Below are 27,815 nucleotides of genomic sequence, written 5' to 3'. Positions count from 1 at the left end.
AACAGAAGGGCTTGAGGGCAGCTAGAGGCAGGGACACTACAGGCATGAAGTGATTTGAAGGCCCAGAGCTTCCACCCATCATAGAAGACACTTTCCTTTGTTTTTCCCCAGGGACATCAGGCAATGGTGCTCACCTTCTGGGTGCACTGGGATCTGGGAATGTTGCTGGTGATGTACTCTTCATTGCAGGAGTCTTCAAAGCCGGGAAACACTGAGTAGCTTCTCCAGTCCCCTGTGCCTTTATTTCCTCATCTATGAAACTGGTGCTTGGGGAAGATGACCATACAGTTAGAATTTAATCTTCCCTTATTATCTGACAGGGAAAACTGAATACCTATAGTATTACTGGCCATTGTGCTACAGTTCCTCACCCTAGGAATCATGGATCACTGAGAAGTTCAACAACTTCTGCAGCCTCTGTGGCAGTGACCCACAGCTGGCACAGTAGGTGGTATCCTGCTGTGGTGCAAATGTTGGAAAGTCTTCCAGAACTGGAGCCCTTAGACCTATGGTGACAAATGTTGTAGTTCTTTGGCAGTTATAGAAGTCAGGGTCCTCATGCCTCTGAGAGTAGCCTCAAGGCTACACTCCCTGCTCTGGGCAGGGACTAGAGTTGCAGCTTCCAGTTTTAACTAGACATCGGGATCCCCCAGCATTACACCACAGCAAGCATTACAGCTTTCAGGCCTGGATATCAGGATCTCCTAACCTCTGACAGTAGCTATTGTTCAACTCCAGTCAGGAACAAGGGTTGCTGAGACTCTGGGTCCTTAAGATCGAGGAGCTCTCTGGAGTTCTTCTGGCAGCCAAGACTTGTAGTTCCTATTCTTGGGCTTTTGTAGCCCTATCTTGTAGCTCTATGAACCTCGGCTCTCCATCCTATCTTCTCTTAAATTCTACCATTCATCTTATCTGTCCTTGCTACTCTCTGAGAGTAACTGCCTCTCACTACCATTTCTAGGATGGTAGCTACCACCGTATTTTGCTACTATTGAAGCTTCTGCTGCCATTGCTAATTTCATGACCTCTGGTGCTGCTGCTGGTGTGTTGTTGGCTTCTGGTGCTGCTGTCAACTTTGCTATTCTGCCGACATAGCTGTGTTTTGCCAACTGCCATAGTCCCTGCCTCTGCCACTGTAATAGTTGCAGGATGCTCCTTTGGCTCTGGTGCTGTTGTTTCCACTGTCATCAAGTCTACTCCTTTATTCAGATCACCACCTCAACTTGCTGGACTAATGGATATCAAGATAGGCAAGAGGGACAACAGTGTAGCTTAAAGGTTAAAAAAGTAGCTGTCTAGATGCTCAAGGGCTTGAGTTTGACCCTCTGCATCAGAAGTAAAAACTACTAGTCAAGAAAAGGCCACTCAAGAGAAGCATTTAGTTCACATATGCAGCCTCAGCACTGAAGAGGCTTAGGAAAAATGATTTGGGAAAGTTTGATGTCAGCCTGGTCTACATAGGAAGAGCCAGGCCAGTCATGTTACACTGTCTTTAAACAATATGAAACCCTTGTCTGAGAGAGAAAGAGAGTGAGGAGGAAGAGGATGTGGAGGGAAGAGGAGGGGGAAGAGGAAAAAGAAGAAAGTCCTTTTATCGGGTCTAATGTAAAAGCACAGGATGGGACTTCCTGTTGTTGCACTCAGTGTCACCATATACGCAATCAGACATAAAGTCTGAGAAAGCTTAATATAAGCTATTCACAGAAAGCTCTGACATGAGGAGGATAGGGTGTTGGGGTGAGCATGATACTGGTAGCCTTAGATGTTTCCATGATGGTGTTTTTAGTTAAGGACACCTGTAAAGACAGAGCTCATGAGTCTTAGAAGACAGGTGAGAAATGATGAGTGGGACAACTCACCCCAGCTGAGGGAACTGGGGAGGAAAGGCTATAGCAGGTGCTACTGTAGCTTGGGTGATGCCCTCCTTAAGTCAATATAGATACAGGAAACTAAACTAGACCATTTCCATGGCCCTCCAGGAGGCTTCTAATGATATGTGTTGTTGTGTCCTTTTTCAGGTGATGGTGTGGATCCATGGAGGTGGACTAGTGTTGGGTGGGGCATCAACCTATGATGGACTGGTCCTGTCTACCCATGAAAATGTGGTGGTGGTGGTCATTCAATACCGTCTGGGCATCTGGGGATTCCTCAGGTAGAGTTTTGAACTCTTCTCTATACACAAACCCTCATATGAATCTGTTTTCTCATTATATATCAGAACCCCAGATCTTGTGATATTTATAAGGAAAATATTGAGTTTTGGATTTAAGAGGCTAACATTCAGGACATGGTTTCTTGTAGTTGAGGTCTGGTGAGGGCCCTTATTGAGATCAACGTGGCAGAGGGACAGAAATGGAATCTGCAGTAAGTGGAAAGAGATCACATGATGAGACACAAAGCTGGAGAGGGGATTTGGGAAGTCTTGCTCCTTTTATAACTAGCTCACTAGGGAACTAACCTTGGCCCAGGGAGCTTAACACCTCCAAGGGCAGTGCACCCAGGGTCTTAATGATGTTTCACTGTACCTCACATTTTGCAGGTTCTGTTACTCCATATCCTTTCACATGAGCACATCAAAAATGTAACATCTGCCAGGTCAAGCATGCAAGGATCCAGCGCCAGTGTTGCCATACATTTTAGAAACCTCTTCTAGGCTTCTTCACAATGCATTCCTTTGCTTCAGTAATAGATATCACCTGTCTGTTAATTCTCCACTCCCTAGACTTGCTTCTGAATAGATTTGTGTGCTGTTCTCTCTGATATCCCAGACATAGATAACAGTTGGCTTTAAAGCATGTTTTGCCAAGTTGTCACAGTGCTTTAGGAGGTGGATTGAGTCATGCCAAGCTTCTTCTTGAGTCATGCCAAGCTTCTGCTGTTCCAAGCAGAGAGCACACCACCTTCTTTTTCATTTACACAGATGAGCAGGTTCTGGCTGTCTCACCTCTTGCTTGCTTGCTCAACATAAAAGCCTTGGGGACATTTGGGACTTCTCTTTTTCTTACACTCAACATCTAACCAACCAACCAATCCTTTTGTCTCCAACTTCCAAGCAAACTGATTACTTCTACTTCCCATCTACTCCCTGCTCCCACTCTTATAGTTTAGGACTGGATTATTGTTATAACCACTGCTTTGTTTTTTAGTGAACCTGTCATTTTTAAGCCATGTATTTTCTACAGAGTGGCCAGAGTGCTGTGAGAGATACGGGTTAAATCATCTTTCTATAGACAGTTCCCACCCACCTATAACAACAAAGAACTCCCTGCCAAGGCTCACAGTACCTGCTCTGCTGATCGGCTGCTGCTAGTTACACCAACATTTTTAGTTCCAGAAGTCTTTGTACCTGCTGCTCATTTTAACAGGAGTAATACTTAATGATATTCATAAGCCCACATGCTCATTTTATTCAAGTCCCTATTAATGACCACTGCTTCCAGGAGGCCTCTCTTGGTCCTGAAATCAGAAAATACCACCTGAAGTGGCAGCTCCATACATGCAACTTTTGTAAGCCAGTTTTATTTTTCTTCAAAGAACTTTCTTTACTTCATACTAAAATTTCTTCACTCCTGTTTACTGTGCTCGGAAGTGTGAATTAAATATACTCAGAAGTTGGAGATTTTGTCTGTCTTCTTTCCTCACTAGTTCTTAGGCTACATAGTTTCTGGAAGATGAGTATAGAGTACCAGACAGAACATTTCTAGAGAGATGAGAGGCAATAAAAGCATGTGCCGGGAATTCAGGGTTCACTTATTTCACAAAGAACACCAGCCTCTCTCTAGCTCTAAAAATTCAGCCACCATGGATCTACCTTCAACCTGCTTTCTTTCAGCACAGGGGATGAACACAGCCAGGGGAACTGGGGTCACTTGGACCAGGTGGCTGCACTACGCTGGGTTCAGGACAACATTGCCAATTTTGGAGGAGACCCATGCTCTGTGACCATCTTTGGAGAGTCAGCAGGAGGTGAAAGTGTCTCTGTCCTTGTAAGTGTCCCCAACACAGGATCTTATCCAGGCACGACGGCTGCTGATAGGATCCCTTGGAGACCAGTCAGTCCCAGCTGTGGGTACTTTGCTTTCAGTATCTGGGTTCAGGTTGATAATTTTATTGCTCAGCATTAGACAGTGGAAGGCTAGGAACCAAATCCTCCTTGGCTACTAGGAGATATTTTTATGCCCCACTATAAATAGTACCTGCTGTGTATTATTTCTCTTCTCACGTAATAGAATTCTCTTTCTCTTTGCTCATCATGTTAGCCTAGAATTCACTCTTGGGAAGGAGTGTTGGGAAGGGCATGAGGTAGAGCAGGCATCACTGTTTGGCTGCAGGATAGACCTACACATTGAGAGAACTGAAACACTGGGAACTCATCAGAGGTGGCCTCAAGGCTTTGAAAACCCAATAAGAAGGGCAACAGTATCTGGGACTAAGGGTCCAGTTGGGAAAGGAGAGATGGTTGTGATGAGGGATGGACAGACAGTGCAACAAGGAGAGGCAGGATAAAGGCTGTAGGTCACAGACACATTCTGATATCTGAGGTGTCTTCTCGGAGACGAGGAGCAAGAGAAACCAAGGGAATCTACGGAAACTTCTGAGAGTAATGCGTGGCCTTCAGAATCCCTGAGAATTTATCAGAATGTCAACACATCACCACATTTTCAAACATGTATTGGTTCACTAGCTGAATATTTAGAGGAAAATGCTTGTAATTTCCTTAGAGATAAGGAAAAGTGCAGGTAAATCCAAGAAGGACAATATGGCATGTATTTCTGTAGTATTCCTAGAATTTTTATCAATTTCTACTTGTATCTATCATCTGTCTTCAAGGTGATCAAATGGAGTCCAAATCCTGGTCCCACAGAGGTCTATGAGTCACTGAGACAATAAAGTTTTCTTCTCTACTTCCCTCTGCCAGGTATTGTCTCCCTTGGCCAAGAACCTCTTCCACAGGGCCATTTCTGAGAGTGGTGTGGTCCTCACAGCAGGCCTGGTCAAGAAGAACACCAGACCCTTGGTTGAGGTAAATTCCATGCTGGGAAGTTCCTGGGTCCTTTTATCTTTTCTCCTCATGAATCCTTTTGTCCTGGGATGAAGTTGGTATGGTTAATGGGTAGAGCTTGTTTTGAGCTCACATCTAGGCCAAGCTCTGCAAGTTCTGGAGTGATTTTGTGTGAATTGTGTTTCTTAGATTCACTGCAATCCAATACAAGCTTTGGTGTGACAGCAAGGATTACTCTCTTGAGCACATCACATGTAGTACTTCTCCATACAGGATAGATGCAATTCATATGTGGTGATAAAACCCACCTGGCCAGTGCATGGAGGAAGTGGATCTACACCAGACAATAGCATTCTGGGTTCTTTTTTGTCACCACACTGCACATGGCTTCTTTTAACTCAATCACATTCACAATAGGGTGCCCACTTAACAAATTATTTGTTTCTAATTTTTGAGATCAGGTCTTACTCTGTAACCTTGGCTGGACTGAAACTCACTCTTTAGACCAGACTGACATAAAACTCACAGAGATCTACCTGCCTCTGCCTCTAAGTGCTGGGATTAAAGGTGTATGACAACATGCCCAGCTCCACTTAATAAATTATAAAGTTTACACAGTCTCCAATATTTAAATAGTCTGTATCAAATTCCAATTAGTAACAGAGGGCAACATTCTGAGGGGCCGAGAACCCATACCTGCTGGTATTGCATCTTTTGGGCACTGGTGTGCCATCATTAGAATGTGGGTATTGGATAGAACCCTGGGCTTTATTGACAAATGTATAAATACTATTCTTGACCTCTACTGTGATCTACTGAAGAAAATTGCAGTTACAACTGGTTGCAAAAACACCACATCATCTGCCATGGTTCACTGCCTTCGCCAGAAGACAGAGGAAGAACTGTTGGAGACCACACTGAAATTGGTAGGTGTGCCTGTCCTAGTGTCCCCAACCTTTGTACTTTACCCCAGACTTCATCACTTCTTCTGGCCTGTAATTTTGGAGAAGCTATCTATCTGGTACATTTTCTTGCCTCAGGGTAGGAGATGTAAGAATAAAGTAAATATTATCTCTGCTTGTCAGGACAATCCAAAGAGAAAAATGATCATATATCAAATGGGAATCAAAGAAGAGACACATTCATTAGTGTTACCCTTCTCAAAAAGGTGCTGTTTGAGGACTAAATGATACTTTTGATAGCTTATTACAGAAACTCACAGGACAAATAATTGAAAAATAGGGGTGTGATAACTATTCAGTTTGAAAGGACAAGTACAGATGATGTCTCAGGATTTAGCTGAGAGCCTGATCTCTTCATACAGACATTGCACACTAGAAGACAATCCTGGATCCCCATAGACCACCTCTAGCATTCTGTTCTTCCTGTATATCCATGAATTGAGTCCAATATGGCCTTGGGTGTTGGATTCTGGTCCATCAGACTCAATAAATAATGAAATTCAAGCCTTTTGAAGTTAAGAACGGCTGCTTTCTTTTTCTCTTTGGATTTATGAGATGGCCTCACTCTCATGAGAGGCATGACTGGCCTCTCAATTCTCCTGCATCACCATCTTCAGTAGTGGGATTATAGGTTTTTTCCTTGGTTCCTGTTTCAGAGATATGTTTGTATACCCAGAATGAGAAAAATTTTCTTCCATCCATAGGAATGCCCATCACATGCAGGAAACTCCAGAGAACCTAGGATCACATGATATAATTCTAAGAGTTTATAAAATGCTTCTATGACTAAAAGGAGAGGAGAGAGAGAGAGAGAGAGCATCTGATAGCAAGCTTGACTGTAGAGCTAAAACTCATAATAGAGTTGCTTTCTATACATGGGTCAGACCCATTATCTAAGCTTTGAACATGGTGAATGTACAAGACAGGAAGGTATGAGTAGAATAAATTACAGTGAGCATGGGCATTAGAGTTTTCCAACACAAAACTAGAGCATTCACTTCAGGAATGTGTACTGACAGAATCTTTAGGTAACCAAGGCCTGAGGCATTCAGGAGCAGGGGGCTCAGGATGCAGCTGGATCCAGGTGCTGAGAGCATATTTGGTATCTACCAATTTCTCTCCCTCTATTTGCCATCATTTCTGATGACTTTATAAGCAGGTGGTTTGTTCCTTGGGAGGTTAAAAACAGCGGCACTCAAGAACTGTATGAGGTCTGTTTGGAAGCCAACCCTCCCCAAACTCTAACAATACATTTGGTGTAAACTCTATGCTGCCTTGCAGGTATCTTTGAACTGTTAATTATATTCGGGGACATGGTAACACCATGTCACATGTAGTTGCCTAAACTCACAATATCTGGATAAGAATGAAGTGTTTTCTCCTGCCACTCCAGCTTATCTCAGCCCCCACAGCCCTTCAAGTTACCATAACAATCACTTTGTTTTCACTGTTCCTGTGGAGTAATTTGGGGTATTGTAAGAGAACTAGTAGGGGGAAAGGTGAAGAGACAAAGGACAGGCACTCACAGAAGCTGCCTCTCTAGAGCTCCAGTGACTTTGACTCTGCTGCCCCTACTCCCCCCACACACACTGACCCCCTACTCTCTCTCTCTCTCTCTCTCTCTCTCTCTCTCTCTCTCTCTCTCTCTCTCTCTCTCTCTCTCTCTCACTCTCTCTCTCACTCTCTCTCTCACACACACACACACTTACATACACACACACACCACTCTCCCATACACACACTCACACACACTGACCCCCCACTCTCACACACACTCACTGTGTACTGTCTCTTACACACACACACATTCACACACACACTCCACACACTCACACATACATATTCACCCCCTACACACTCACACATATTTACACATACATACTTACACACACACACACACACTGCCCATGCACAGAGGACACTGTAGGAATCAGGAAGGAAAGGCTATCATAACATATCATGCAGGGAAGGCTTCTTAACACAGTCTCTGTCTTATCTTCACAGAATCTTTTTAAGCTGGATTTACATGGAGATGCTAGACAGGTAAGGACCATTGCTTTCTGGGTTAGTCTTCTTTTGAGTCTTAACAGTGTTTTTACTCGAAATAAGGATGAATAATCCTTCCATTTGTAGAAGTCTGGTCATTCCTGTGGGTGCGTTGCCAAGGCCCAGAGTTGGAAACCAAGTCATTCATTTGTTAGTTAGCACAGACAGAGAAATCAGAGGCAGGCACTGAACTTACCCACAACTCTCTGTAGAGTGCCCCTGATCAATACAACTCAGTGCCTTCTGAGCCTAGTTATCCCCTTCTCATTCAAATTCCTCACTTCCAAAATGAGCCTGCAGGGAGAGGCTCCACTAGAACTCTCTGCTCTCCAGAGTCAGAGATGCCTATCTAAAGGTTTCATGGCAGGAACAAAATTAAAGCTGTACAGAGAGGAGCCTAGACTTCTGTTCTCATATGATCTAGGAAAGTCTAATATCACCCTCTGTCTCCTCTCTCCCACCTTTCCAATGTCCAGCTGTGGCCAGCTGTTTAAATCCTGGAGATCCCAGAAGTTCCCTAAAGGGTCTTTTGAGAGTGAAATGAGATTCTTTCAGTCATCCAGAAATGAGTTACTGAGGACTTGCTTTGTGTCAGGGGCTGATTTAACAGCTGGGTATGAAAGTGAAGTGTGTGCAATTTCACACTTTCTTGGAGACTTCTGTCCTAGTAGGCAAGGTGTGTAGCAGAGGACAAAAGAATGTATATAACAGCATGTAATATGTATGTTTTCTATCAACTAGAATTAAATTAAAAACAGGGAGAGATGGCAACAGTTGGCCAGTGGTTTTCTGTAAAGAACGGGTCAGGGGCGGTGTCTTTAAAGTGTTTGTGGCTGAAGTTCATGAATAAAGCTCTGGAGGGGGCAAGGAGGCCAGCTAGCTGTCCTGAACCCTGGAGGAAGAATGCTACAGACAGAGGGAAGAGTAGCAGCCAAGACCTGCTGAGGGAGGCTTGTGTGCTTGGGGTGAAGGCAAGGATGAAGAAAGAGGTCTGAAACTGAGCTGGTCATGGATGTGGGAAGGAGGACACCACAGACAGGACTGGGTTTGTGACCCCGCATGAAGCAGTGCATGCCCAGAGGGCTCAGCTGCAGTCTGGAAATAGTGTGATGTGTAGGTAAGAGCCAGGGCAGATGCTGAGCCCACGTGGGGGGGCCAGTGCATAGCAGTTATACAGGGTCTTGGTAGGTTACACCAGCCTAGAGCAGTGGGACAGTATTTGGGGTCTGGACAGTCTTGAAGGGGTTTTTGGCATGATATAGCGATACTCGATACTCTATAGGGAAAACAATATATTTATTTACCAGAGAGAGAGAGAGTCGCACAAGCTGGGAGTCAGAAGCGTGGCGGGCTTCCAGCAGAAAAAAAGAGGGAAGCCCCTTTTCCTTTCACTTCCTTTTATCTCTACCTTGACCCCGCCCTGTTGGGCGGGTAGCTTTGTGGCATTGACTCCTACAGCATGACTTGATAGTGGACGTGGTGTTTATGTAGTTTGTGCTTCTCTCTTTCAGCAGTATTTTGTCTCTGTTCTCTATAGTTAATGTTTAACAAGTACATGGTTTAGTGATATTCCAAACAGCTAAAGTCCAACTGTTTTTCAAAAACAGCTAATTTAGAATATAAATACAGACATGCTGCTCACCGTTAATCCTAGATTCTATAAACTATGATTTAGTTACTTGCTAAAGTGAACATATAAGCCCCAGGTCCACAGGTGTGACATTACTGTGGTCGTCTGCAGCACCCAGACAGAGCAATGAGAGATTTGAGCCAAGTGTGAGTCATGTAGTCCTAGCATCCTATTTGCAATAAAGCTTTATCTTCTTGTCTCATCATTAATAATCACACGTGTCCAGCTTGAGGACTGTTACTGCCAAGTATTTGCTACTTTAAGTGATTTCTCTGATTAAGATGCCTTAGAGCCTAGTGATGCTGATGTGTCCAGGGTCCCCAAGCAAGACAGGTTGTGAGGAGCCTTATGGAGGAAACATTCCTGATGGCAGGCTTCTGTCAGGCTTGAGTTATAGTGCGTCTCAACTTTGAAGTCAATGTTGATGAGTCAACATGGCAATAAACCCCAAAAGGGGAGAGAATTGCCTAGCTCTTGGGGAATCCATACTAAAGAGTGGTCATGTGATACCTCTACTGTGTGACAAAGTCAGGAAGAGATAGAAAATGAAATAATGGATTATTAGGTAGTGGATTCATGAGACAGTGCATTTAAAAACCATAGCAGATTTCATGATTGTGACTCTGAAGACAAAGAAATTTCTTCTCATGTGACTCATGATTGGGGAAATCTTAAGCCCTATTGATCTGGAGTTTTAGTATAATAAATTCTACGTATGCTAATTCTTTGAAATAAATTTGTGTTATATAATGTGTCTTTAAAACTGGGACCCACATATGATACAAGGATGATGACAATGTTGTGAGCAGAGGGTTCCAGGAACCTAGCTCCAGAATTCCCCATCAGTGCTGGCTCAGGAGTCATTAATGCAGTATTCGTGGCAACTTTACAGGCATAACTATCAGGGATAGAGAGTATCATTCCGGATGTAGAAATACATGTTCTACAATGATATATGTTTTATTTCAGCTGAGGGTCCCTCTGCACCTTCCTTGCAACCCTCAACTTGTCAATGAAAGATACCCCAAGTTAGGCCTTAGTGGCATATAGTCCCTTAATTTCCTTCTTAGGACCTCAAATTCCTGGGTCCCCTACCCAAGCCGTAGGGTTTATGTTCTAGACGCTACCTTAGAAACTCAGATGGAAATGGGTTATTCCTGGCAAAGTGTGCTCTCTTTCCCAGAGTCATCCCTTCATTCCCACTGTGGTTGATGGAGTACTGCTGCCAAAGATGCCTGAAGAGATCCTGGCTGAGAAGAATTTCAACACTGTGCCCTACATTGTGGGAATCAACAAGCAAGAGTTTGGCTGGATTCTGCCAACAGTGAGCATAAACAGACCGCTTAGATAAAACACCCCCATTGCCTGCCCATCATTCTTGCAACATAAGTTCTTTCCTCACCAACCTCTGCTTGTGTCTAGGGCATCTGTCTCTTCTTACCCATGGATACTTCCATTGAGACATTTTCTTCCTGAGCTAACTTTAACCCTGGATGGTCCAGTCCTGGAAATCTATCTCAATAAACACTTTGTCATTCTACTAAAACTAGGGGCTCTAAGTGTCCAGGCTGAGAGAGCTTATAGAGATAAGATTCAGGCAATCAAACAAACAAGGGGTGTCTCTAAGTAGGAAATGGCTGTAAGTTCAGGCAAGTCAGCCTGAGGAACACTGCTTCCACAATGGAATTGAACATGCTTGCCATAAGTCTCCATATATGCTCTCATTACACATCATTGACCATCAAAATCCAACACAATAATTTTATTCTGCTTTGCCTTAATTGTTTGGTGTCTTAGTTAGGATTTTTACTGCCCAACAAAAGCACCATGACCCAAAAGCAAGTTGTGGAGCAAAGGGTTTATTCAGCTTACACTTCCATATTGCTGTTAATCACGGAAGACAGTCAGGGCAGTAGCCTGGAGGCAGGAGCTGATACAGAAGCCTTGGAGGGGTGCTGCTTACTGGCTTGCTCAGCCTGCTTTCTTATAGAACCCTGGACCACCAGCTCAGGGATGGCACCATTCACCATGGACTGAGCCTGCCTCCAGTGATCACTAATTGGGAAAATGCATTGCATCTGGATCGCCCTGAACCATTTCCTCAACTGAGGTTCCTTCCTCTCTGACTCTAGATTGTGTCAAGTTGACACAAAACCAACCAGTACACTTGGCTTATTTAGTTCATTCTGCTAACTCCTGAGGATTCACAGGTGCTTCAACATGTTTTTAAACAGATGATGGACTATCCACCCTCTGACGTGAAATTGGACCAGAAGACGGCTACATCACTGTTGAAGAAGTCCTCTTTTATTCTTGTAAGCACCCATGGAATTAGGTCAATTTGTCACTTATGCCAACCTTTTTTAAACAAAGAAGAGCTGTGAATTTGTCCAGATTGCAAACCCACTGAATGTCATGAAATGACTGGGGTCTTCCTTCTGTCCCGATTTTTTCACTACCCAGGAGGGATTTGTCCTGGGCTCAAGCAGTTCATAATCAATGAGCTGGAGAAGCCACACAAATCACATGCTAGTGGTCACTTTCCTCGTCTGTTCTAGAACCTCCCTGAGGATGAGATTCCAGTTGCCATCCAAAAGTATTTAGGAGACACAGAAGACCCAGGCAGAAATAAACACCAACTTCTGGAGCTGATTGGAGATGTGGCATTTGGTGTCCCATCTGTGATTGTGTCCCGTGGACATAGAGGTGAGTCCCAGAGGTTGGACAGGAGATGGACCCTTTATTTTATCACTTGTCTCTCTGACTGCCATACCTCCTGGCATCTGCACATGGGGAAACTATGGACACCGAGCCTCTAAAACTGATCTTTTGGCCTTATCTTGGCACTGGCGTCTTTGATTTGTGACATCATTATCTGAAGAAAGAATTGAAATGCAAGGGAGGAAAAGGATATTGATCCCAGAAAATATGAGTTGGGAGATGAGGAGGTGACTCTGAAAAGAAACGGAGGCTAATGAATGATGCCTGACTAAGCATCTATTCCTGGAGCTGGGGAGGGCTGGGAAAAAAGCAGAACTCATATCTCAAGGTGATACCACCTAATTAGTAGGGAATCAGGGTATTTATCCATCCTTGACCACTTGCTGTAGGCTAAGCCTGGTCCGAATGGATACTGTTTCTGTTGAGTGTTGGGTTGCTGTGAAAGTAGGCAAAATAGTGTGTAGTAGTCAGACAAAGAGCCCTCAGGTAGTGTGGCAGATAGTGGAGGCAGACAGAATTCAGGCTGCAAACAGGAACAAGTGACACACCATCTGTCACAGGTCTCCTTAACTGAAATTATACTGGTATATGGGGTTAGAGGTCAACTACTAGATGAGGTTTGAGAAGGGGTTGGAGGCCAGGGCTAGTTTTAGAGTATTAGCAATGGAGCTGGGGAAGGGTAGGAATGAGATAAAGAATCAGGAAGGCTGTTTGTGACCAAGGAGGCCAATGAGGGAGAAGACCTGTGTAGAATAGGAATATAGACACTCTCAGTATTCTTGGCTAGCTTCTGTCCATCTTAGTGTGGCAGTATGTGCAGATTGATGTCTGCCACAGGACCTTCCTATGTGACTCAGTGCTGGGCATGGCTGTGAGGCCAGGGGGAATGAGCTTACTCTGGGGATGGTGTGACCTCCATGGCCCCCATTTGTAGAGACCTTCTTCTCTCCCATAATCTGCAAGCCAGTGAATAATTCTATGCTCTGGATTACCCTCCCTAACTTTCTGGGATGATTTTAAAATTTGTTTTTTGTTTTGTCGAGACAGGGTTTCTCTGTATTGTTTTGGAGCTTGATAGACCAGGCTTGGTCTCGTCTTTTTTTTTTTTTTTATGTACGTGCAAGTGTGTGTGTGTGTGTGTGTGTGTGTGAGAGAGAGAGAGAGAGAGAGAGAGAGAGAGAGAGAGAGAGAGAGAGAGAGAGAGAGAGAGAGATGTTCCTTTCTTCTGGTCCCTAAAGAGGCCAAAAGAAGGTCATTGAACCAAACTTGGGTCCTCTGGAAGACAAGCAAGTTCTCTTAGCCACCAAGGCATCTGTGCAGTCCTCCAAGAGGGTTTTAAAATTCATGTTTGCAACCATGATGTAAACTAGTAGCCACTTGCTACCACTTCAGTTTCCCCAGCTGCAGGTAAGAGGAAAAGGGTGAACACAGTGCTATATTGAAGATACGTAGACAGTAAGAATATAGATGAGCTATATACATATAAATTCATATCTACAGCAAATGCGATAATAAATATGTGCATAGTATAAATAATAAAAACACAAAGTGATATCACAGTTTATGTGTTCATTGTAAAATAATTACTGCGACTTTGCTACCTCAGCAAGTTTTGCTTAGTGAAAACCTGACATTTCCTCTCGGCATTTTTAAATATTCTTTATTAACAGTACTTATCATATTGTACAATGTTACTCAAAAATGAAAAGTGGAGGGACCAGTGAGATGGCTCAGCAGGTAAGATTCTTGCTGCCAAACCTGATGACCTGAGTTCAATGCGGGGGGCTCACACGGTCATCCTCTAACCACATGTGCATGGTGGCCTGCCCATCCAACAAAACATACAAATAGATAGGAATGACAAAACATTCCAAAGATGAATACAAGCATTCTGACTATGTGGCAATCCACCCACCTCTCACCTCCAGCCTGGGACCCTTTCACTCTTTGCAGTTTTGAGACCTTTTGTCATAGGCTACATGTGAGTCACAGTGTGTATATTTGTCTATGTAGATCTTGACTTAGTCCATTTAGCATATTCTCAATCTATATGTATGACGTCATAATGGCAGTACATCTCCCTTTTTAAAAGCATGCATTACTCCATCTACATCTTTAACTTACTTTACATGCTGTCCTCTTGCTTTGTAGCACACACATTGTATGAATGAGTTTCCTTTTTTCCTCATCCTTGCCACCACTACTTGTTATTAGTAGCTTTTCATAAAATATATTCAGACTGGGAAAGACACTGTCTCATTGTGATTCTCAGTGATCATTGATGTTAAAAATTTTTTATTAATCTGTTGTCTATTTTTACTTTTATGCTGCTTTTTAAAAATTGTCTACTCAAGTCCTTGTCATTTTATTTTCTTTGTAAGACAAAGTCTTTCTTTTTAGACAAGGTTAACCCTGGCCCTGAACTTGATCTCCTCCTGACTACTGTCTTAAGTGCTAGGATTTCAGTCACACTCCCCCAGGTTTGGATCCTTACCCAACAAATGGCTTGTTTGCTTTTCTTCTTATTATTGAATTATTTACATTCCTTGGATGATTTGTATAGCAACCCTTTGTTGCATGTACCATTTGAAAAAACTCCCCACCTTGCACAAATACAAATACACACACATAATCAGAAGAGGTTGTCTGTTTAGAATGTTCATTATTTTCCCTTTGCTTTGCAATCGGATATAATTTTTGCCTGGGTTGTCTCCACTTTTGATGTCAAACACAGACAACCATGTTCCAGATAATGTCATAGCTTTTTCTTCCTCTATGTTTTCTTATTGTTGTTTTAGTTTCTGGTTGTGAATTAGACTATAATCCAATTTTCTAGTTTGTCTTTTGTAAATTATATAAGTGTCCAACATTTCTGCATATGAAAATCAACTTTTGTGAGGCCGGGCATTGGTGGCACACACCTTTAATCTCAGTACTCAGGAGGCAGAAATAGGTGGATCTCTGTGAGTTTGAGGCCAGCCTGGTCTACAGAGCAAGTTCCAGGACAGCCTCCAAAGCAATACAGAGAAACCCTGTCTCGAAAAACCAAAAAAGAAAAAAAAAAAAAGAAAGAAAGAAAATCCACTTTTGTGAACAGCTATTACTACAGTGACTTTCTTTTTTCTAATTTTACTTTCTTGGAATGTACAACAATCATAAGAAGTTCATCATAACTAGAGACTATGTTTATTCTAGGTGAAAAATACAGCACACACACATTTTTCTCATGAAATGGAAAGCCTTGCCATATTCTAACCAAAATTGACTTTATGCTCTTGGCTTCATTTGAGTTCCTTATAGGGTTCCATTGGTCAGTGTGTCTGTCTTTTCTTTTCCCTTTTTGTTGTTGTTGCAAGTACTTTCTTATTCTAAGTTTTAGTACAAGTTTATTTCAAGTTTCAGTACAGCATGAAAGTACTGGATCAGACATTAAGCATTGTTCTTATTATTCATGATTGCCTTGATTTAGTACTTATATGCATATATACATTTGTGTGTTTGAATGTGTGTGTATGTGTTTACTCTCATCCTTGATATTTCATATGAATTTAGAATTTCTTTTCTGTACCTGTGAATATTGGCACTGGAACTTTTATAGGAATTGCACAGAGCCAACTGAACACTTTGTGTAATGTGGGCCCTTTTATATACTTTTGTTTTTATTTTTTTAAGACAGGGTCTCACTATGTAGGCTGTCTAGAACTCACTGTGTAGACCAGGCTGGCCTTAACGACCACCTGGTTTTTGCTCATCATTCTGTAATGCTACACACCACAAAAATGGATCATTTTCATAGTTCTGTGATAAGTCTTACTGCATCAAATTGGATAAGCCTTTAAATGTGCTGTTATAGTTCATTGCTAGCATTTTCTTGAGTGCTTTCTATCTATACTTATGGAAGATATGGTGTATTTGCTATTGAATTGTTCTTATAATGTCTTTTTCTTATTTTAGTTTGAAGGTAATCCTTTCCTGTAACTACTCCCACTTTCTTGGTTTTTAAGGAAATTTGGGGAGAATGTTTGAGTTGATACTAGTTTTTCTCTGCGATTGGTGTGACCCATCTGTGAAGCCATCAGAATGTGGGAAATTTATTCATGGGTAGGGTGCTTATCACTAATTCAACCTATTTGTAGTGTGTGTGTGTGTGTGTGTGTGTGTGTGTGTGTTTGTATGTGTGTGTGTATGCACAGTGCTGTAAAGATCAGATGACTGTATTGGATCTCTTGGAGCTGTAGTTATTGAAGGTTGTGAGCTGCCTGATATGGGCTATTAACAAACTCAGGAAGAGCACCATACCTCCGGACCACTGAGCCAGAGCCATCTCTCCAGACCTTACTTCATTCTTGGTAAACTATATTGGAATGAAAACATCTTTCTGTGTCTTAGGTTACCCACGTTGTGGGTATGAAGTAGTTTGTAATACTCTCTTATGCTCCATTGTACTTCAGTGGCATTTGTAACACCAGGCCTTTCATTTCTTTCATTTGTGTAAGTCCTCTCTCTTTTTCTTAGTTTGATTAAAGGTTTGTTATTTTTTGATTTTCTTTTTAAAAACAGGAACGAAAAAAATTCATGATTTCTCTTATCCTTTCTTATAGTTTCAGAACTCACTTTAAAAATATTCTTAGTTTTATGATTGTGGACATTTTTCCTTCATACGTATCTGTGCACCATGTGTGCCTGTGTCCACGGAAGCCAGAGGAGGAATTGGATCCCCTGGAGCTGTGTGTGGCTTGTGAGCCCCCATGTAGGAGCTGACAACTGGATGCTGAGAACTGAAGGCAGATCCTCTAGAAGAGCAGCCAGGGCTCTTCACTGCTGAGCTGACTCTCTAGGCCTTTGCTTTTTTATCTGCTCCTATGTATTTCTTCTTCCTGTTATCCTTGGGCTTACTTTGTTGGCCTTTTAAATCCCTTTTATGTAACTGTAGGTCATTTGATACTTTGCTTCTTTTTAGATGTCATTGTTTAATGTTATGAATGTTTCTCAGGCAACTGCTTTTGCTATATCCCGTAAGTTTTGGCAAGTTGTGATGCTGTTGACTCCATTTTCTTACACTCGTGTGTGTGAGTGTAAAGACCAGAACTCTGTTGCTCTGCATCTTACATATTGAGACAGGGCCTTTGGCTTGAACTCAGGTCTTAACAGTTCAGGTTTATCTAACTAGTCAGTTTGCTCTGGAGATCCCCTGGCTCTGCCTCCAGTCCACTCGGATTATGTCAGCCTATAATGCCAAAGGTCGGCTGTATTTTACACATGTGCTGGGCATCCAAACCCTTGTCCTGACTCTTATGAGCCGAAGGCCTTCCCACCAAGCCATCTCTCCAGCCCTGTTTTAATATGCTTTAATTTTTTTCACTTAGTTTCATAACAGACATATTAGTAGCTCAGAACCATGTTTCTTTCCAAGAGTCTATGAATTTTCCAAAATTCCTCCTGTAGTTGATGACTAGTTTCAATCCATTGTGATCAGAAAGGATACTAGCTCCAATCCCAGTCTTCTTGTATTAGCTGATAATTGTGTTTTGTCCTCACATGGGATCGTTTCAGCAGAATGTCCCATGAGTGCTGGAAACTAATAGGTACTGTGTTGGTGCTGGGTGGAATATTATGCACAATGCTATTAGATTGGTTTTTCAAAATACTGATCAAGATCTGTGTTTCCTTATGAATTTTATATCTGAAAATCTGACCTTTCAGATCTTCTAACACTTAATTTATACTGAGACGCTCTGGTATAGGACACTAGGCACAATTTTGATTGATAGAACAACTCTCCATTTTACATCCCTCTACCATATACCCTTTTGTGTCTTTGATATGAGAATGTATATCACTTTGTAATGAAAATAGTTTGGCTACAGATATCATTTGATTTAGTTGTGTTTTTATAACACTTTGTCTTGTCTCTATACTAAGAACCAAGATTGTCAAGGCCATGCTAGATTTTCTGAATATTGTTTGTTGTTCTTTGTCATTGACTTTCATGCCTTTTATTTGTCTTGTGTTATCCATCATTATCTTTGTGCTTAAATGATAAAAACTCTAAGGGTTTCTGTAAGGTACTTCTAGGGTTTTGAGCCCTCAAAACCACTGAGGCTTGTGTCTGGCAACTTGAACTGTACATGAATCCATGTCTTCCCAGATGCTGGAGCCCCCACCTACGTGTATGAGTTTCAATATCGCCCAAGCTTCTCACCAGAAATGAAGCCCAAAACGGTGATAGGAGACCACGGAGATGAAGTCTACTCTGTCTTCGGTGCACCGATTTTAAGAGGTTATGCTGCTTTGCTGCCTGTGAGCTTGTGGTTAGGAGTTCTGGGTTCCAGTCTTGCTCATGTGGCCTTGAGCACATTTCTCCTCCTCTCTTGATGTTCATTGCCCAATTCAGGGTAACAGAGTTGAGTTCAATTGTCAAGTTAGCAAGCCTTGGTCCTGCCCCAGCATAGGAACGTTCATACTCATGGGAATCCAGCAATACTCTGTGTCTGGATCTAGACCAAGAAAAGGGGGTCATCTGAGTGTCTCATTGAAAGACAAGAATGCCACTGATGCTTCAATTCCCACTCAAAATGATGTATCAGGATGTGAGTGAGGGTGAGGTCAAGCTGTCCATGACCATGAGTCAGCTGTCATATGCATCTCTCTGCCCCTATATGCATGCCTAGCCACATGTGATACTTTATCTATAATTTATAATATAGTATCTAAAGAAAACCTTTCGGAATATCTCCAATACCTTTACTTCCAGCAGTTACTGTGATTAATGACTGGCCTTGAGACACTCTTTGGCTAGTTATGACACACCCTGTGCAGCCCCCAAGATTATGTCTTAGGGCTATTGTACATCTAATTGTGTGTTTGTGAGGAATAGTAAGAAAAGATGTGAGGTCCAGAAATCACTTGAATCCTGTGATTCACTGGAATTGTTTACCTATAGCATTTCCGTATCAAGGAGGTCAGTGGCATTGGACATGGGTCACCACCAACAGAATGCACTACCTGACTGTGGTGTCCTAGATAAGTCATTCTCAAATTGAAATGGTGTACCAACCCTACTCGATCTTCTAGCAATGGATATTTTGATTCAAAGGCTTTGGTGTGAAAGCCCAAACCCGACTTCTCTAAAAATCTCCCAAGTGATACCACTAGTTAGCTTATAGACCATGAACTGACTCAAAAGGATTATCTTTATCACTCATAGATGGCGCCTCAGAAGAGGAGATCAATCTCAGCAAGACGGTGATGAAATTCTGGGCAAACTTCGCTCGGAATGGGTGAGTGTGGTGACCCAGATGGAGCAGGGTTGGTGGGTAAGAGGACACAATAGGGATACCCAATAGGAAGGGACGGCTTTTAAATTTTAAGTGATCGACTCTAACCCTGTGACCCGGGGTTGAGTCAACGCTGCTCCCATCTCTTTGGTGCATGAGTCTTTGGAAGAGATAAACCAGACATCCACATACATGTGTTAGGAATGCCTGAAACACACAGCAGCTTTAAGGATTCTATTTGATTCTGTTCCCAGGAACCCCAATGGGAAGGGGCTGCCCCATTGGCCAGAGTATGACCAGAAAGAAGGTTACCTGCAGATTGGAGCTACCATTCAACAAGCCCAGAGGTTAAAAGACAAGGAAGTAGCTTTATGGACTGAACTACTGGCTAAGAAACCACCCCTGACAGGACATACCGAGCTGTGAATGGAAGGCTCTGCCAACCTCAAAAGACCAGGGAAACACAAATGAACCTATTCCACAATAGATTATTTTGGCTAATGATGGGTTACTGGAGAGACTAGGGAACTGTGCAGTGGGAGTGGGCAGAGGCCAGAGAGAAAGAATATTTGTACATGAGGACTCAATTTGGGAAATAAATATTGGTTTGTAAATCAAATCAAGGTCGGTAACCTGGATTGGAGATGAATCTATGCTCCTCAGAGAGAAAAACGTGACCAGAGATGGCTCTGCAGAGATTGACTGGAGTCAGGGAATGATGATCCAGAAATCTAGAGGAGAGCAGGCCTTGGGGGGAGAGAAATGGGGATCCCCACTCACCTTCTGTAGGGAGAGATCTTAGTACCCACAGTGCTACGGGCGTGGTCACAGGTATGTAGAACGTATGGGAGGGGGGATATGAGAGCTGCGGGGAAGGAGATGTTCTCTCTTTGTAGGGAGAGATCTTACGTACCCATAGCACTGTGGGTACGTAAGATCTCTCCCTACATCCTTCCCTCTGCTTCTGAGTGATGACATCATCAACACATGAAGAACCTGATTTTAAAGAGTCTAGCGGAATATTAATTAAGTGGGGTGTAATAGGAGAATATAAAGTCCGTGGAACCAGAAATCCAAGGAGGAGTTACACACATAACTGACTTCTCCAATGAAGCACAGGCGGTGGCATCTACATAAAGCCCTGCCCGGCTTGCCTTATCCTGATCAATAACGTCCATAAGGGGGAAAGTATAAGGCTTTCTCTCCTCTGAAGGCATGGCAAAGAGGCTGAAGAAAAAGAAAATATATTCACACCCAGGAGAGCAGAGGGAAACTGTCCTGGGCAGTGTTACTAGAAGTCTTTTGTTGCTCAAGAAGAACAAGTTCACAGAGAAATCTGCATTCCAATGTCCAGGACCAGGAGTCCTCTAAGAGTTCTGGAAACTGGATTGGATGTCACATTCAAGCGAGCCGCTACTGAGTATCAAGTTTGAGAAATGTGACTAAATGAAACGACTGTGTGGGAGAGATTCCTGCCAAGGGTGCATGCACAGGTCAGGCTGAAAGCTGAGCACCAAGCAAGACACAAGCCCTTCAGAATCAGCCCTTGGATAAGTGTTAAAAAAAGAAAAGGACTGCTGCTAACATTAGTGTAGTTTGGAGGAGCTAAGGAAAGAACAACAACAAAAAGAATATCCTATGCTAGAAAATTTCAAGCCCTTTAGAACACACATACACACACACACACACTCACACACACACACACACACACACACACACACACGCACACTCAAAGAATGGGGGTTTTATCAGACTAACAGAAAAGCATGCAGTGCTCATATTTCCTCATAAATACCATCTACTTCAGTTTCTTTTATTGTAGACATTGTATCAAATATTAAATGCAAAAATTGCAGCCACAGAAAAGAAGACCTGGTTAGCAAGAGACAAAATAAAGGAGCAGCTGATCTAGACTGAGTAATGACTCAGGCGTTGAATTAAGTAGACTGGGGATTTTAAACGACCGTACAGGAGACTCATGGGGGGTTTTCAGGGGAGACACAGTCCCTGTAAGAAAGAAGCAGAGTCTAATTAAGATTGTCACTGGAAGAAATACTCCCAGCATTTCCATGTCTGCACGAACCCACAGCAAATTTCTGTTGGCTAACTGCCAAGAAGTCAGTCTTGAGAGCTTATTTTGCTCTGGGAAGGCAGGCAGTCACGCGATTGAGTGGGAGGCTTTCCAGTATCACCTGTGTGGTGGGGGAGGGAACAGTGTCAATCTATCACTCCACTCCACAGACACTCAAGTGTATCACAACCCACACTCCACTCAAGCCAGCAGGCCAAACAAACGTGTGCGCTAGCAACCATCCAACCATCAGTTCAGCTGTCAAGATAGCACTGATGCTACCCAGCCCAGCTCATTCTGATGATCAGAGCATCTGAGGAACAATTGGTTCAACTCACAAAGTCTCCTGCTGGGCATGGTGAGCATTACAAACACAATTTATAGAAGTTTGTCCTCTACTCCCACTGTGCAGGTCTCCAGGAGGATTGATCGCAGGTGGTTAGGCAGCACTGACGGCACCCACTGAGCCATCCCACATACCCTTATTTTGCTGTTTAATTGTACCTGTTTCTTCCCTTTCACAGTTGTCTCTCTTAACTATATTCTGCATTTTATTCTAGTCATTTACTTGTAAACATTTATTGATTTCTAACATTTTAGTACATTCTGTTACTTTCCCCTTTGTTTTCAACTGCCAAATAAAAATAACAGCCCATCTAGATCATTCTACCAATGAAGTCATCCTTGAGGGTGCTAAGCCGGCATTACAGAAATAAGACAAAATCTACTATGGCGACAGAAGGACTGAGTCACAAGAAAAGAGAAAATAAGCAAATAAGGATCATGAAAATTCGAGCATTTGCTAAATCAGTGAGTTGCCAAACCTCTGGAAAACAGAAGAGAAAGAAGCAGTTCGAGCCCACTCAAAACGAGTGGAAACAACAAAGCCAGCCCCAGAACTACTACGGACTGCTTAAAAACAAAGACCATTAACAGTCTTATTCCCCCAATTAAAAGACATGGACTAGCTGATTAGATTGTTTAAAAAAAAATGGACTCAACAATTTGTTGTTCACCTCACCATGAAAAACTTCCACAAACATAGGGGAAAGGGCATCCAAGCAAGCAGAGTCTGAAAGCAAGCAAGAGCAGCTATAGTAAAACCTGACTCAACAGACTCCATGACCAAATGAGTCAGAAGAGACATACAGGTAAGTACACAAAATACAGTGATTGCAAATACACAGAATGGTAGGGTACCAAAACAATAACAGTAACATCAGGAGCACTTGTACAAAAACAGTGGGTGATTTCAGTACCCTCCTCTTAGCAACAGGGAGATCATCAAAATAAAATTCGCAGGTAAATGGATAGCACTGGAGGAAACCATCATGAGTGAGGTAACCCAGTCACAAAAAGACAAACATGGTATGTACTCACTCATATATGGATTTTAAACATGGATCAGGAGAGTGCCAGTCTGCACTTCCACTGACAGAGAGTCTGGAAAACAGGAAAGAACCTAAAAGATATACATGGTACCCAAGAGAAGAGAAATGAGGCAAGATCCTCTGAACAGATGGGGAACACAGCGAGGGATGGGGGAGGGGGACCTGGGAAATAGAGAGGGGGAGAAGTGGAAGAGAGAGTAGGACATGGAGGAACAGGAAGGTCGACTGGGGGGGGGTAGGATAGAGGGAAGAGGGAATCATAGGTTAGAAGACAGATCAGGCACCATTGTGACCTCTAGTGATCTAAACGGGTGACACCAATTGGCAAGCTAAGCAATAGTGTAGAGACCACCTCGAATGCCTATTCTTGATAGTGAACTTGATGTCTATAACCATTCTGGAGCCTTCATCCAGTGACTGATGGAAGCAGAGGCAAACACCCACAGTTAAATACTGAACAGAACCCAAGGAACCCAGCGACAGAGAGAGAGGAGCAAAGAGCAAATTGGCAAAGAATGGGCTGGCAAAACCAGCAGAGACAGCTGATCTAACAGGGGGAGAGCTCTTGGACCCCAGACTGACAGCTGGGAGACCAGCATGGGACTGATCCAGACCCCCTGAATGTGAGAGTCAATGTGGAGGCCTGGGCTACCTATGGGGTCCTGAGCAGTGGATCAGTGTTTATCCCTCGAATACTAACAGACATCATGTGTCCATAACACAAAGAGGGTTGCTGTCTCTGCCTGGACTCTTAGGGAAGTGCCTGGACCCTACCCTGAATGAAATGATAGACTCTAGATATCCCCTATGCAGAAGGCATTGGCAATAGGGTGGGAGGATGGGGGGGGATGGGGTGCGGGAGGAGGGGAGGGAGAGGGAACTGGGATTGACATGTAAAACAAGCTATTTAAAATTTTAAAAAAATAATAAAAATAAAAAAATAAAAAAGTCAACAAAGAGTAAAATTAAATTACCCAAAACATCATATGGACTTCACAGGAATTTAGAGAATATTCCACTTAACAGATGCAGAATCCATAATCATTTCATCATCTTATGGAATGTTTTCCAAACGGGTCACATTTTAGATAATGAAGTAAGTCTTTGCAAATTCGAAGAATTTAGAAATCTGAATATGAAAGCTACAATAACTTCTTTCATTGTGTCAGATCATAAAAGGATGAAACCAAAAAGCAAGTCAGAAGATTGAACAATATAATTTGCAAAGAACAATGATTCATTAAAGAAATATGGGGAAGGGGAAATGATTGCAAAATTCCTTAAATGAGATGAAAATGGAAATAAAATGAATAGGACTCAGAACAAAAGGAGTCATATCATGACTGTCTACATTTTTAAAAGACACAAATATGCATCAAGTGGATTTAAATTCACAGAACAGTGTCTTGCAGAACTGTGGAATATCTATTATTTTATCAGTTCACGTAACTTTTTCCAAAATGAATCAGTTAAAAATTTCCTGACTTTCAAGAACTTAAAAGATACTTAGACACAAATGAAAATGGAAACACAAATAGCCTAGGCATGCATCTCGAAGATTTAAAAATAAAGGACCAAGTAAAAACAAACCAAATGCATGACAGCAGGATGAAAAGAGGTACCCAGACACAAAAGCACGAAGAGACAAAAGCACGAAGATGTCACATCTTGCAGCAGGCTAGGACCAGCAATTCTAGAGATGCACCACCTACCACCACCTGCTGTTGCAAGTTCCCATGAAAAGAGGCCACGCAGCTTGGTAAATGTTTAAGAATCCCAGCTTGCATGGACACTTAGAGGCAAAGATCGTGATCTGTGGAGCTCATTTTTTACTCTAAGAATATTGTGTTCAAAAGGCCTTGCTCTGAAGGGTAGATTTCCTTGACCCTGAAGGTGCTGTGTGGTGGGCCAGGTCACTTTGCAGAAATATGGCAAAGATAATTTCTAATTTATCTGTAGGTTGCTGGAGAGTGAGATTCCTTCCAAACTTGAGAGCATGGATTCTAGGAAATAGCAGTGCAGGGAGACTGGAGACGTGTGTCCTCACTTCCCAGCTGAGCAGTGTGAGGATGTGCAGTGTTTTAACAATTTCCAGCTTCCTCTAAGGACCCCAGACCAAAACTTTCCCCTGTCTGCAGGCACCTGCCTGCTGCTGCTGCTCTTGAGAGTCCAAGGTGCATTGAGCTGAGAGCGCTGCAGGGATAGGCACTTACATAAGAAGCTGTTGGATGGGTTTCTGGCCATTTGTAATCTGAGTATTGGGTACTGATTATTCAGACAAAAGTGGGTAAACTCTTGGTGGGTGTGGCTTGAAGGTTCCAACTGACACTCAGGGAGCTCTTTGGGAAAGGAAAGCTTTTTTGTCACTTTAGATTACATAACTGAACTGGTTGGGCAAGACTTAAGGAGGCGGGTCCCTGGGTCTACAGTAGAAACATTGCTAAAGAGCAGCAGATACCTCACAGGTCCACGGAGCCCTTGTCCATCCACAATGTGGCTCTACCCTCTGGTCTGGATTTCTCTTGCTGCTTGCACAGCTTGGGGTAAGTTCTTTCAAATTACAAATATCTGGGTGTGCATTTTCAGTCTTTGTTCTGGGCACAAGTGGATGATGACACTTTCAGGGCAAGGACAAAATAGTCTTAGTCTCTTGGTGACTTTTGCTTTCTTGAAGTAGTGAAATGAAGTCCAAAGAACCTTAGTCTCTCAGAGACATAGGGGAGAACAGACACCCAGAGACCCACCTGTAGGCAGTTGTCACAGGAAGGCTGGAGAAAGCTTAGTCTATTTCTGTGGGATTCTTGGTCAATCTGCAAGCAGGTCATAGAGAGTACCGAGCAAAATGTTGAAAATGCAAACTCAGGAGGCAGATACAAGGTTGACTCCCAGTTAACAACTCCAAGACTATATCCTTAACTTTGCAGTACCTAGACGATGCAGTGCCTAGGTGACTCCATCTCTACAGTAGAGGGACAGGGACAAGGGCCATCACTTCATCTGGAAAGAAGAGAGGAGGAGGGAGGTGGCATGGGGACAGTTACCAGGAGCTTTTCAGGGGGTCTAGGTCTGTCTTCAGGTTTTTTGGTGTTTAGATCTTGGGGATCAGGACAGGTGAGGTAGACCAGGCAAGAAACTCAGATAAATTAGGAAGCTGAGGGTGGGATGGGGCCTCTAATAGGTAGGCCCTGGGGTCATAGTTCCCTCAGGGAATGCAGATCTTTACGTGCCAAACCAACAGATACAGAGAGCAAAACTCACCATAGGTGCTGAGGTGAAATGAGGGGTCTTGGTATATGTCTGTGCCACTACATGGAGGAAAAACTGAGGTAACCTGGGAATGCCATCCCCCAGTGTCAATGATACCCAGCTTGTTTCTGACTCTGGTGTCTAGCCCAGTACTCAGCTAGCAGTATTCTGTTTGGATTATTACCTTCTCTCTGTCTATGTAAAAGTGAAGCTTGAAACAAACTGTAAGGCAGAGTAAGAACAGACAGAAATTCAGAGCGGAAAGTTCCTCCATTGCTGGCTACCCTGCAGTCCTATCCTATTTTTGCCTTTAGGTAGCGGATTCATGTTGCCTTGAAATCTTGCCTGCAGCTGTTGAGTAGGCACCTGGCAAGTTTTCTTTGAGGAGTTGTGTAAAAAGACTAAAGGTACTTGGGCACACAGCGGGTGTTCAGTAATGCGTGGCATGTGTTACATAATTTGAAATACATAATTGCATAATATCTGTGTCATTTTTGCGTCCTGTGTGCCATGAGATACTTGACCTGGGGGTAAACTGTTTCTACACACTTCAGGGTAGGAGATCACAACTGAGCTAACACAGGCCTCCGGGCTATTTCTGCTCAGACTTTACCTCCTTCATCCGTTTGAACTATTGGATATATTTGTCAGCTTCTCACCCCATTCTCCATGGCCTTCCAGAATATCCTAAAGTAGAGACTATGTGTACCTATCTGCTAGAAAGTCCCGCTTAGTATTTTTTGTATTAACTAGTAAACAACATCACGGATATTCTAATCTGCAACTGGCTGTCGGTAGCCTGAGACACAGTAACTGGATTCCCTCCCTGGAGAAGTCTCCAGTTCTGCTGGCCATTTTTCACTGAATTTGTGATTTTCCTTTCTTTTCTGGTCACATGCTTTGAGGAAGACTGGTGACAATTTGCTTCTACTCAAAGGAAAACAGATGAAGAATGAGAGAATAGGCCCCTCCCAATGAGGGATGCTCTGACAAACTGAGACCCTGAGGTCAGACAAGAGAAGACACCCAGGGTGGCCATGACCAAGGGTCTCAAGTTCACCAGCCATGTAAGGAAAGACCAACTTGGTTTGAGCAGGTTTCTCAAAGAGTAGAAACAGGACAGGTGAGGAAGCTGTAGAGACTATAAGAGTGGAGACCACAGGACAAATGGGTTTGGTGGACAGTGTCTCCTCCCTGGAAGACTGTGCCTATCTCAGAACCACAAGAAGATCATTCTAGACCCGTCTTGTCTGCTCTACCATAGACCTACTTCTGTTATTTATTTGTCCAAGTAAAACCCCCTTCCCAGTCACTCAGGGCCTTCCCTGTGTGCACTTTTTCTCACCCAGGGTAATCTTTCTCTCCAATGGACCCCCTCCCAATGGTAATCCAAAGGACACTCACCCTTCCCAGCCAGGTGCCGTGCTGTCTGTGATCCAGAGCACACTTTCTCCTTCCGGCTCTATCAG

At 43.0% G+C, this 27,815-nt stretch overlaps 2 protein-coding genes and 1 long non-coding RNA gene across 4 annotated transcripts in view; 2 read left to right on the top strand and 1 right to left on the bottom strand.

The window, feature by feature from the left end:
* LOC101831953 (carboxylesterase 1E) overlaps positions 1-20,257 on the top strand; it is a 26,088-nt gene extending 5,831 nt beyond the window's left edge. For both annotated transcript variants that reach the window (XM_040735295.1, XM_005079141.4), the window contains exons 4-14: positions 2,019-2,152; positions 3,833-3,986; positions 4,919-5,023; positions 5,824-5,928; positions 7,969-8,007; positions 10,824-10,964; positions 11,875-11,955; positions 12,199-12,346; positions 18,510-18,641; positions 19,569-19,641; positions 19,893-20,257. In XM_040735295.1, the coding sequence (XP_040591229.1) occupies positions 2,019-2,152; positions 3,833-3,986; positions 4,919-5,023; positions 5,824-5,928; positions 7,969-8,007; positions 10,824-10,964; positions 11,875-11,955; positions 12,199-12,346; positions 18,510-18,641; positions 19,569-19,641; positions 19,893-20,064 (1,284 nt within the window). In that variant the 3' untranslated portion in view covers positions 20,065-20,257. The remainder of the gene's footprint in view (positions 1-2,018; positions 2,153-3,832; positions 3,987-4,918; positions 5,024-5,823; positions 5,929-7,968; positions 8,008-10,823; positions 10,965-11,874; positions 11,956-12,198; positions 12,347-18,509; positions 18,642-19,568; positions 19,642-19,892) is intronic.
* Positions 14,002-27,815, bottom strand: LOC121135909. Its single transcript, XR_005873027.1, has 2 exons — positions 27,751-27,815; positions 14,002-18,858 (listed from the first exon to the last, which is right to left on the bottom strand). It is a non-coding gene; the product is annotated as an uncharacterized LOC121135909 (long non-coding RNA).
* LOC101832386 (carboxylesterase 1D-like) overlaps positions 25,588-27,815 on the top strand; it is a 29,713-nt gene continuing 27,485 nt past the window's right edge. The window contains exon 1 of the mRNA NM_001281669.1: positions 25,588-25,643. Within this exon, the coding sequence (NP_001268598.1) occupies positions 25,592-25,643 (52 nt within the window). The 5' untranslated portion in view covers positions 25,588-25,591. The remainder of the gene's footprint in view (positions 25,644-27,815) is intronic.

This window comes from Mesocricetus auratus, unplaced genomic scaffold (assembly GCF_017639785.1).
Source record: "Mesocricetus auratus isolate SY011 unplaced genomic scaffold, BCM_Maur_2.0 Super-Scaffold_100045, whole genome shotgun sequence".
NCBI lineage: Eukaryota > Metazoa > Chordata > Mammalia > Rodentia > Cricetidae > Mesocricetus > Mesocricetus auratus.
The sequence above is the reverse complement of the archived record's forward strand: the minus strand, read 5'-3'. Positions and strand labels throughout refer to the sequence as shown.